This window comes from Ixodes scapularis, unplaced genomic scaffold (genome assembly GCF_016920785.2).
Source record: "Ixodes scapularis isolate PalLabHiFi unplaced genomic scaffold, ASM1692078v2 PGA_scaffold13__105_contigs__length_92229423, whole genome shotgun sequence".
Taxonomy (NCBI): Eukaryota; Metazoa; Arthropoda; class Arachnida; order Ixodida; family Ixodidae; genus Ixodes; species Ixodes scapularis.
In genome coordinates this window covers 7641260-7653676 of record NW_024609839.1, presented here as the reverse complement: position 1 = coordinate 7653676, position 12417 = coordinate 7641260, and the positions used below count along the sequence as shown (strand labels likewise).

Below are 12417 nucleotides of genomic sequence, written 5' to 3'. Positions count from 1 at the left end.
TGTTGACCTCAACGCCCGTTCACACACTTGGAACTCATTGATTATGGGCACACGGTCCTAACAATTCGCAAGTGTACCGACTGGCCTCCAGAATAGGATTTTTTTTTTAAATGTAGTTACCCTTCACCAGTTTGTTCGCATCTTTGCCTGATGTTCACTTATTATTTGAGCCTAACGACACCAGCTTAACAAACAAGACACAGTACTCGCAGAGTGATTCTAGATACCTTGCTGGTTATCATTTGTTTTATGCTTGCACGACATCAACTAACCACGAAAGAACACGTTTGTCAACAAGCCAGGTTGCAGAGGATTGATTGGGACGCCACGATGCAACGCACATAAACCAAACTGCACTATGTGCAAGTGGCTGTGGATGTGTGAATACAGGTACAGTCGTCGACATAGCCTAAGGGATGGCGTCGTGTCTGCACATCCGACACAGGCACCACCAAAACGAAGAAGATTGGAGACAGCGAAGATATCTTCAACAAGGCAAAGCAGAAGGGCTTCCCGATCAAGCGAACCACCTACGTCCTTTCCACGCGCGTGAGTACGCCGTTAACTAAGCTGATTGAATTACAAGTGAACCCTTAAGTTTCTCAGGGTACTTGGAAGCTTACAAAAATGAACCTCCTGGTCGCTTCTAAATGTTAGACGACCTTTCGCCAAGGCACTTGATGGAATCAAAGTTTCCATTCAAGCATTTTTGACCGGTTTGTTTAGTGTGCTTTAGTCTTACGCATTGATTTTTGTTCTAAATTCAAACAATTGAATCAATCGTGGAGTATTTTAAAGTAAACACTTTTCTGAAATGTCCATCTGTTAAAGAACCAAAACATTCCGCCTGGCGAGATACCAATGGCCGGCATTGCGACAAGTACAGCCGCACAAGTACCCCCAAACTAAAACGAAACACACAAAAAACAGTCACGAAAAACACTAGAGGTCTCTATGGAATACTACACGGGCTGTGGCGATCATGGTGATTTATTATGGGAACACTCGAAGCACTCGAAGTAGGCGAAAGGACGAAGATGTCGCTTTCCACTTCTTAACTCCTAGCCGCCGGAGTGACTTTTAGGCTACTTGCCGCTGACCGAAATATGGCAAAACTAACCACGTTAAATCCTCTGAGATTGCCAGTCCCCAAAACTCTACTCCAGCCGTTGTGTTCGCCGGGTGACGGCTCGCAGTTATTGCCGTGTGCGCTGGCGCCCGTTGTCGGAACGGGACTTACGCGATGAGGGCACCGCGTTCACTCATTATTGACAGGGCGCTGAGGCAATTTTCGTTTAAAGCACCGCGGCTTGAGGAAACATTAGAGATACAGAATAATTGCGCTCCTTCTGCGTGGCTTCCGAGCGGTCTAAACGAACGGAGGTGAACTTCGCGCACCGAAAATAGGAGGACATTGGCATGGGCAGCTCTTCTGCTCTGCCTCCACTAGGACCGTGAAGATCGCTGCATTCCCCGGATGTGACATGAGTACACAGAAATTGGGAATTCAGGGTAAACATCTGCTAGATACCACACTCACAAATGCGTGCCAACCTTCTTCGTGAAAAAAAGTAAAATGTGGAGTGTTTAGGTGCCAAACTAACGAAGGGCATCTGGCATTAGGCACGTAGACAGGGGGGAGGCCCACGGGGCCCGGGCTCGCCCCCCCCCCCCCCCCAAAAAAAAAAAAACAAATCTTCCATCTTGCTGGGACCTTCTCTCCCCCCTCCCCGGACACAGCGTTTTGTCATGGGTGCCCCCCCCCCCCCCCCCCCCCCCGAAACAAAATTCTGGCTACGTGCTTGTGTTGCATGCCTTAGTGGAGTACAAAGGGTTACATTCGATCATTTTTAACATGCACTTAAAGTCTCGGTTATGCGACGCTTTCTCCGAAATAATCCTGAGTCTGATTGCGGGGACCTCGGCCGAGATTCGAAACTGCCACTTCGGGGTTTTCTTCGTCGCAACACGTTGGCTACCATTCGATTCTTCCAGGATAGGTTGGTATCTGCAGTCGTTAAGCTCAATAAATTCGAGACATGTTTCTACGCCAAAACCAAAACATCTTACGTCCTTTTGATTATTTATTTAATTAAAATAAATAAATCAGTCGACTTACTATAATGAAGGCACCTTATTCGCTGCCGAAATATTATATTTGTTTATTTCATATAATATTAGTCCTGTGTTTAGGACCATTAGAGGAGTGGGAAAAGAACACTTCAAACAAAAATACACAGGGGTCAAACAAGAAAGTCACTTGCATTTCGTGCAAACAGATCTAAATTTCAGGAAGCGCGCGCTCAATGTAGAAACAGATTCCTCAGGTCGGCTGCAAGACACAACACGTTCGGGCGAATCCATTCCACTCGCGTATGCTGCGTGGGAAAAACAAATTTTCAAAACACTCTTTATTGTATGCGTATTCTTGTAGATGCCAACTGTGCTTATTTCTTGAAATTTTGAACTGATGTATCGAAAAGGCGTAGAAGAAAAAAAAAAGTGCAAGAATAGAGATTGAGTTGAGAGTCAGCGCTCTGTGAGTGTCTTGTCCGCTTTGAATGTACCCCTAAGTGTGATTGTTTTTGCGGTCTGTGGGGGCGTGTGTGTTTGGGTGGATTCCCTACTTGCGCTGTTATTTTCGAGACATGTCTTCGTTTATTTAAAAGAAATATATCCACCCAAACAAGAGCTGGTTTTTCTTAAATTAATCGTAATTCGATCATTAACCTCTGATGGCTTACTTTATCGAAGGCTTCCTTGAAGTCTTCAAAGAAGACATCAAGGAAGCCTTCAAGGAAGCCTAAAATGCGTGAAAAATAACGGAGGACTTCAGTTAGCTGTGTCACAGCGGCTATGCTCTTTCTAAATTCGTGTTGCTTATTATTGAGTATGAAATAATTATATAAAATGTGTTAATATGCTTGGAAACTACGTGTTCAAGAGTTTGCAGCAGCTTGAGGTTAGTAAAACCGGCCGATAGTTTGATACATCGTACACATCACTTGACTTTAGGATTGAAATAACTTTAGCCTTTTTCAAATCGTCTGGGATAGAAGCAGAAAGCAATAATGCCTGAAAATATTAAGATATTTGGAAGACCATTTAGCGTATCTTTTCAAAAATGCGTTTGGGAATTCGTCAGGTCCTTCTGACTTGTAAGGGTTAACGTTAAGTAGTACCCAAACATTCCTTCATAAGACAAGGGTACATGATCGATCGCTGGAATATCAGAGTATTCATGCAACACTGGTGACACACAATCATCGATTGAAAATAGTGTAGAAAAAAATTACTAAACGTGTTGGCTACGTCAACTTTTTCAACTACTGGCTCAACATTGTTAACCAATTTGGAAATGTCGTTCCTCAAAAGTCAAAAGTCAAATTGGACGTTTTAGTGATTTATACAGTGTAAGGTTTGTCTGCCAGTAGGGGCGACACTGGTTACACTGTAGATGAGCAATTTTGCCAGTGCAGTACGACTGCTAACCTGGAGTCTTTAACGTGCTCACGCAGTAGTGATACACGACCGCACGCCGGTACGATGCTCATCCAGATCGAAACGGGCAGGGGTGGGGCTCGAACCCAGGATCCCTGGGTTCTGCAGCGCGAGCTTTCGCTCCACGCGCGTCGAGCTGGGTAGTGCGCTTCAGCCCACTCGGCAAAATTACTCGTGAGCAAGTAGAAAACAAGACATTGTGATCTTATAGAATTTGCGTTTAGCACATTTCATGGCAGTTTTTCGGTTTGCGCTCAGAATTCTAATAGGTTCACGTATGACTTCACTTTGAGTTTTGTGGAGGTTTGCCCTACATCTGGAGATTTTCGGCTTTTGGTAGTCTATAGCTTTCGTAATCCACGGGTTGTTGGTATGCCTCTTTTGTTCTGGTGGTAATGTACTGCTCAATGCATTCGAGCATTATTTCCTTAAATTTCGGCCACATAATGTTAACATGGTTTGCAGTGTCAAGGCTCAATTGCCTAAAATAGTGACACCAAGTTTCCAGTTTGCCTAAAACGCCAACGCCATCTGCATGATCAAAATCTTTGTATGTTGTCACATTGTTACGCGCACTAGGTTGCATTTTGGTAGGAATTGGTTTCGAGCTGTACCAAATAAATCGTACAAACGAAAATAAAACCAAGCTTCTTTAGAAGTACGTGATTTTTCGACGATTAGCAGAACATAAGCCATGCCCTGCGCGTTCGTGTAGAAAACACAGCGAGCGAAAGGTTTGGCTGTCTGAAGGAAAGCATATTGTCGAGGGAGTAGAACATGAACCGAACACATAGAGAGTTCAGTCCTACACGCCCTCGCACTGATTCACACAAAACTTCCATTCGTATTTTTGCAAGCGAGCTGCTTCGGGAGTCACTAGTGAACGTAGGTACTGCACCGCGACGTTATATTTTACAAACTAGGCGTTGCATCCTAATGACCCAGACGCTTTTAAATCAAGTCTTCAACCACACTTTTCCTGTCGTTAACCATTTACCGACCTATTCCTGACTATATTTATTTTTCTGCCTGTTTTTTTTTTCATGTATATATGAATGACCCCCCCCCCCCCTCATGTAATACCCTCACGGGCCCTTAAAGTTCAGTAAATATGAAATGACAAGGATTCCGCGCGCGCACGCAGTTGGGAGGCCTCAGCTTTTTTCCTTCCTTTTCCAGGAGCCCGTCTTTCTTGAGACCTTCGAATTCGAGATTAAAAACAACTACAAGTACATCAACGTGGGCATCTGGAGCAAGGGCCAAATCATCAGCATGCGAGGCACCAAGAAGCCACGCCAGGACACCATGCTCGCATACGCAAGTCGCGCTCCTCGCACTTGTAGACATTTAGGCGGATGACATATGGGGCACTCAAGTGGATTCTGAGATCGTTTGTTCATGGTGATACTTCAATCTACGGGCTGTAAGCATCCTAAAAAACCAATATTTCACTCATGGGCGGTTGATTTCCCTATTAGAAGTATATTCAAAGACACGCCCTCTTTCGGCGCTTTGCAGCAGACACCAGAGAACGCCGTCAAACATCGTATTTAAACGATAATTGCGGTATTAGGTCTCTTACATCCGAGAATTTCAAGTTTTTTGTCCAAATATAATGCACAACGGGCCTAAAAAGATCAATAATTGTGAGTTTCGCAACCTCCACGCTATTATATATTTTCATTGGTCAAATTTTAAGGAGGTGGTGGGAACCGCATGCGAAAATAGGGCCCGTGTATTTGTATTGCTGTTATTTTAATAGGACGTTTCGTCATCTAGAACTGGTTGTTTTATTGACTAAAGCACAACAAATATTAGGACATTTCGCGCCAGTCCGTTTTGTTCGTCCGTGTTTTTTGTTTTTTTTTCTAGCTTTTTATTCCTCTAGATTAAAAGGAACAAACTAGCCTAATCCAATGTTTTAAATCAAAAACAACCTTTTATAAAAGGCGCTTCAGTGCCTTTTTAAAAGGGCCTTGCGACGATATTGGCTTGGAATATTTTGCACTTTACACGAGGTTTCCGGCACTAGTGGGACTCAACTATACTCGCACAAAACGCCACTCACCAAAACGCTCCTTTGTTGCGGTAAAATTTCAAGGACAAAAGCGAGCATTTTTTTTTAATCACTCCTTCGCAAAACTTGACGACGTAGCCTTAAAGAAATTTTGCAACCAAGCCAAAAAATGGAGCTTTAGCGTGGTTCCAAAAATACACACAGAAAAACACTGTGTTGAATAGTGATTTTTTTTTTGTCGCTATCATAAGCAGCTGTGCAACAATAAATTACTTGTTTTGTGGAAGCAGTGTGCATTTCAACCTCTAGTGTCGCTTCGGGTGACTCCTCCCTTTCCGTTTCGGGGGTTCCGACAACCATTGCATGGCGTCTGCAAAAAAAAAAAAAAAACAGCCTTTCTTTTTCGTGAAGAAGGAAGACCAGCAGAGCTGTACTCGATACAGTGTGTGCTTCTTCGTCGTCGTCGTCTGTTTTTTGCGCTGTTTATTCCTACGATGAATTCGCACCAACGCGCCCAACTATCCATTCTTCTAATATAGCTGGAAAGGTTGGCGCAATCTACGAGCGACGCCGGAAACAATACTGATTGTGTGCGTGCCGCCGTCGCTTATAGGGGGCGGTAGCTGTCCAGGTAGGTTTGTGTCGACCTACACGCGGACACGATTTTGGGAAACCTAGCCCTTAACAGCTCCGCCGTAAAAAAAAGTGAAAGCCGTTTACAACTTCCTGTAACGCCGAATTGGAGCGCAGCTCTTGAGGAGGAGGAGTGGAGGGTATATTCCTCCTCCTCCCTCGTGATCACGCCTGCTAGTCCTCCTGCCCCCCGGGGTCACGTGACCTTGGCGGGGGAGGAGGGGGAGGAGGAGGGGGAGGGACGACGCCGACGCCGACGCCGCACAGGCTGGAAACGGGTCATGTGACCCCCTCCCCCCGAGGTCACGTGACCCGCCCGGACCATACTAGACAGTGAGGGGAGGAGAAGGAGGAGGAGGAGGGGAGGAGGAGAAGGAGGAGGAGGAGGGGAGGAGGAGGAGAGGGAGGGGCGCGGTTACGGCGACGGCGACGGCGACGGCGACGCCGCTCAGGCTGGAAACGGGCCCCTAAGAGCTGCGCTCTAAAAGGAAAAATGAGAGCGAATAAATAAGTAATTCTGGTAGCACTGCATACTTCTGCGTGCTCATGCGTTAAGCTATAATGCCACTTGTTATAACGGCCTTGAAGATGCACTAAAGTACTTTTTGAAAAAAATTGTTTTGGTGTTATATTGTCTATTGGGTGTCTACTTCCAGATTACAATATTGCCCACTGATATCACGGCAATAAAAAGCATGCGGACTCTTTTCTTTCGCGTTCTATTTCTTTATTTCTGGACCAATGGAGATTACGATGGGTATCATTATACCTAGTTTTGAGCACGTTGTGCATTGTATTTTGAGAAAGACGCAAAATGTTAATGGTATAGAAGGTGTAATACTAAAATCTCGCTTCGAAAACAACGAAAAATATTTTTTCTCGCTTTCCGCCGGACCCAGAGTGATGGGTCCGCCCTTCGTCGGATGAAATAATGAATTTTTGGATATTTATCGTATTCTTTATAACTGGCGGAAGCTTACGCCACCTAGCCGCAGTGAGCCGTAGCGGTTAATCTTTATCACACTCCATTTGTCGGCGTCGCGCGTCGTAATGTCAACGAGCGCACGTGCTCGATAGCGTTGGCTGACGCTGGCTGTGAACGGGAGTCTTCACTCCAACTTCATGCGCAACGCGACGTAGCGCAGTGTAGCCCAGCGGGCCCAGCGCGCGTCGGTGTAGCTCACGACGCAAAAGTAAAACGAAGACCCCGTACACCGACGACGGTGGCTTTCCCAGAAGCCCTCACGCGAGTGCCCCACTCGAGAATTCGGATGTCAGGACCGTCCGGGCGAGTCGAAGTGTGTAAGACACTTATTTCTGAGATCTGAACCTGCCGTTCTTGTCGCGTGTCGTGTGCTGTTATCGTGTTCCTGCGTTTCCGTGAGGTTTCGTCATGGGGATGTGAGGATTGGAGCGGGATCACGATGGAGCGTCGCGGTGCGGGCGTTCTTGCTTACCTTTTGGTCTTCAACCTATAGAATGTTTGACACGCCAGAAACACTTTTCTAGAGAATCGGTCTTGTTCTAGTGTTATGCAGTCGGTCCTGATTCTTGCCTCCGACCTAGCAGCCCAGTCCTGGTTTCAGGCATGTCCCAAGTGCCCAGTCTTGGCCGCCGGTGGTCGCTGGAGGTTCCGCAGTTACTATCTTGTGCCCTTCTTCCAAGTCATCTTCTTCTCCCTCCATTCCTTTCCTTATACCAATATCCACATCATCACATGGTTTCGTTTAAGTTTTTTTTTTTTCACGAAAAAAAGCAGCAACACAGATTGTTCATGATGTGTTACTAAAGATAGTTCGTATTGTTCACCAAATACTGCACCGAACATATTCGCGCCACGGCAAGGTCAAAATGAGAAAGCACTCAAAGCTCACAACCATTCGCGAATGGGCTTTACGGTGGTGTTACATAAAAAAAAATCTTCAAGCTAATTTGTACATGTAAATGTGCATAATTGTCAGAGCAGAAGCTCTGGTATATAAACCTAGGTAGCTAGGAACGTTTATTTCACTTTTTTGCATTAAGAAATGCTGCGGTGAAAGGGTTTAGGGTACAGGAGCGGGGGACAGGGGGCTTCCATTCTTCTCTGTTGGCCCGATTGGTGCGACAGCGTCAGAGGATAGATGTACAGTAGGTTCAGGCCTGGTGTTTTGCCTGGGCTCAGTGGTGGAAAGCTGAACGCCTTGAAGCCGCGTGCCGACAGGGGGAGCTGCAGGGTCCTGGATGTACACGAGCAGCGAACGCCAGAGTTCGATAGCGGTCACTTTGGGGAAGCAGGGGTCCGGGCAGGCCCAGGCATGCAGCGAGGTAGGCCTGAAACTCTGCTGGATGGTAGCCAAGGTGCGGGTTCGGGGCTCCGAGTATAGCGGGCAGTACCAGAGCAGGTGCTCCAGATCAGCGTTTTTATGGCACAATGCGCATGCATTAGGAAGGTTGGTGGTAGCAGCACAACTGCCCTTTTCCCGGTGGCTGCTGCTGTGCTGACGGAACCGCTGTAGCAGGTAAGGGGTGAGGATGGTCCCGGTCTGAATTTGGCGGAGCGTGACAAGCTGCCGGCGAGAGAAGAGTTGAGAAGGAGGGAAGGGTGTAAGGAGGGGATTGGCGGTAGCCAAGAGGTAGGCTCTGCGGTAGTGCCGTGCCTTGAATATCTCTTCCGCTGGGTCGGGTGGTAGTGCACGGGACTCTACTTGTTCGTGAGGAAGGCAAACTGTATCTTTGGATCTTGCTCTGGCCTGCACGGATAGTAAGAGCGCGCGTGTAAGGCGGTGAGCTTTTTCGTTGCCGGGTATTCCGGAGTGTCCGGGTACCCAGTGTATTGTGAGGTCGTGCCCGAGAGCACGTAAGTGTTGCACGGAGAGTCTGAGCTGCTCAACAGCCACGGTGGTGTTCCGAACATCCGCACAAGCCCGATGTGTAGCTTGAGAATCTGTAAAGACGTGGAAATGGGTCTTGGTGTTGCTGTTGTTGGAGGAATCGTTTGCAAGTCGAACATAATCAATGATAGCGTGCATTTCTGCTTGCGTGCTGTGGACGGGCTCCGTTGTGGCGTGATAGAGTTGCCGCTGAGTTGACCTAGTGGTTTCAACCCAAGCTGTGGCAAAATCCGTTCCATCTTGAGGACAAGCGGCGTCCGTGTAGACGATGCGGATATCTTCTTCCAGGCAGGCGGTTTGGGCCCACTTGACATGTGTCTTGACGAATGTTCGACTTCGTTCTACTTGCTCGCGGGGCATATGCTGTGGCAGCGGTGTGGAATCGGTGAGCATGATGTGCTCCCAGGGCGGCGACAGTTGTGGGAGGTCTGGAAGGTTGGTAATGTCATGTCCAGGCATGGCTAGCGTGTGTCTGCCCGCGTGCGTGGATCGAAGGCGGACCTCTTGTGTGTGAAGGTGTGTCTCAAGAAGCTCTGTGAGGTCATTAATGCCACTGCAGCTTTTCAGAGCTGCTAGTGGTGTGTAACGAGGGAGCCCAGTGGTTATTCGCCTTGCCTCGTGGTTGAGACGTTCTAGGGCTTGAGGCTGCGTCCGGGTGACGGGGTGGTATGGCAAACCATACATCACTTTCACGTGAATAAAGGAGGTGACAAACTGGCGAAGTTCGCGTTCTTTCACCCCCCTGGTACGGTTTGAGATTCTGCGCAGGACGTGTAGAGTTTGTTTAGTGGTTGCGACAGTACGGCTATACCAGGAGTTTGCTGTGCATTTTCCGTCGATGAACACTCCGAGCAATCGGATGAAGACTTTGCGAGCGATGGGCTGCTCAGCGATTGATGAGCTGATGTTGTCTTTGTCGGCTTCTTTGGCTTTGGTATGTCTGCCCCCATGAACTACGACGAACTCAGTTTTGTCTGGTGCCGTAGCCAAACCCACTTCGATTGCGCTTTTGATTTTGCGCTTGTCTGTGTCTACTCGCTTGTAATTGCGCTTGTCCGTGTCTACTCGCTTGTAATTGTCCCCTGTGTCGCGCAAAAAACCTCTATACTGCATCATGAACCAACTAGGCCAACAACAAGTTTTAAATGTATGGTGTCGAGTGCCGCTTGGAGGGCTTCCTCTTGTTTGCCTAAGTATCCCATGTGGGTCCACACTGAGACATCGTCGGCGTATATGGCGTGTTCGATGTTCGGAATCTTTGCCAGCCTTGCCGGTAGTTGGGACATTGCTATGTTAAACAACGTAGGGGCTATCACGGATCCCTGGGGGACACCGACCCCGTTGTGGTGGGTGCTGCTGGTTTCTTGCCCGATTTGGACTTGGAATGATCTGTTCTCTAGGAAGGCAGCAATAAAGTTGTAGATCTTTCCTTTCAGTCCGAGATCACGAGCTTTGGCGAGGACCGTGGCATGAGGAACGCCGTCGAAGGCCTTTCGGATATCCACTGCCACCACGATTTTGGGGTGTGGGGAGGATTTGTTCAGGACAGTTTCTTTGAGGCGAAGAAGGACGTCCTGAGTTGATAGACCAGGACGGAAGCCATATTGGGTAGGATAGAGGAGCTGTTTGTCTTCGATGTGCCGGATCAAGCGAGCGTTCACCATGCTCTCCATCAGTTTGCAAAGGCAAGAAGTTAACGAAATAGGCCTGAGGTTCGTTAGAGAATGTGGGGCTTTTCCGGGCTTCGGGATTGGCTTCACAAGAAAAAATTTCCATGCCTCGGGTAGTTTGCCCTCGTTCCAGATCTGATTGATCTCGTCAAGAAGGGCGTTTTTGTAAGAGTCCGGCAAATTGCGGAGGTGGGCGTAGGATATGCTATCGGCGCCCGGCGTGCTCCGCGCATTTGCGTGTTGGAGAGCGTGGTTGAGCTCTGCCATGCAGAAAGGGCTGTCGATCGCATCGTCATTACCCTTCGTGTCATCTTTGGCGTAGGTGTGTTGGGTAGTTATGGAGGTTTGTGGAAAAAAGATGTCCGCAGCTTTCTCGGCAAGTTCTGCCGTGCTGATGTTCTCCCTAAGTGCAACTCTTGCCGCCTTGTTCATCGTCTTATGTTGGCCGAGAAGCGAACGCAGAATGCCCCACATCTTAGATAGATGAGTATGTCCGCTGATCTGCTCTCAATTCTGCATCCAATGCTCCGAAGCCAAGTCAGTCGTATAACGCTCGATTTCGTTCTGAATCTTGCGGAGGCGTCTCTTGGTGCGCCGTGGTTTGCCCCTCTTGCGGTATGCAGCCAGGAGGCGAAGCCTGCGATTCCAAAGCGCCAAGAGGTGCCGATCAGGGTCTGGGTGATCTTGTGATACTCGGAGTCTCTTGGTAGCCGCAGTCTTGGCCTCATGGAGTTGCTGGGTTAGAAGCTCGATGCTCGCCTTGGGAGGTTCTTCACCGAGTGCAAGGCGATATTTGTCCCAATGTGTAATGTGACTCATTCGCAGACTTGTACCGTACGCATTACAAGTAATCAAATTACTTGTAATCGATTACTTTTTGAAGTAATTTTGTAATCAGTTGATTACATTTATTAGGCAGTAATCACAAGAGTAATCTGATTACTTTTTGAAGTAATAAAATTACTTGTAACCGTTACAATTAGTCCACGGGACCCCCCCCCCCCCCCCCGGCACACGCCTTTTTTTTATGAAATGACAAAAATAAAATTTGTTTTGTTTTTTCCGAACGGAAAAAAAGCAAGATTTTTGCGGAGCTGTAGGAAACGAGGTCAATCTCTTTCTATGTACAGTTTCTGTGGAATGTTTTTTTTTTTTTTTTTCGAGCTGGGACTGGGAGTGGGAAGCCCCAGGGAAGCCACATTTGGGACAAAGGCCATTCCGGGCGAAGTTTGAGGAAGCAGAATGTAGCTTTGTGAGTCCTTCGTTCAAACTAGCCCCCCCCCCCCCCACGCACACACACACAGAGGAATTAAAAAAATTAAGAAAATCCTGCTTAGGGTACCTACTCGCAGCCCGTAGCAGAACCAGAACCGAAGAATGCCGCCTAAAGCGGATGCAAAATATAACAAGGCAGTTGAAATATTTCCCCATTTCCTCTACGTGGTCTTTGTGACAACCAATGTTTCGAGTTGAGAAGTGGTCGGGGCGATCTCTTCCGCTAATGAATACTACACTTGATCCGTTTGAAATCCTGGAGCTGCTGCTTTTTTGTATAACATGCGAGCTCATCCACATGTGAATAATGAAATGAGCGACGCAAACTTTGAGCGACAACCCTTGCTCAAGCTTAACAAGATCTAGAACCCCCTCCGCTCCCCCCCCCCCCCCCCCCCCCCCACACACACACACACTGGCGAACGCCCAAATCATTAAACGTCTTCAA

At 47.6% G+C, this 12417-nt stretch overlaps 1 protein-coding gene across 1 annotated transcript in view; it reads left to right on the top strand.

The window, feature by feature from the left end:
- LOC121046823 (PDZ domain-containing protein 8) overlaps window positions 1–12417 on the top strand; it is a 105955-nt gene that overhangs the window by 48882 nt on the left and 44656 nt on the right. Inside the window, exons 13-14 of the mRNA XM_040501497.1 lie at window positions 446–549; window positions 4681–4818. Coding sequence (XP_040357431.1) covers window positions 446–549; window positions 4681–4818 — 242 coding nt within the window. The remainder of the gene's footprint in view (window positions 1–445; window positions 550–4680; window positions 4819–12417) is intronic.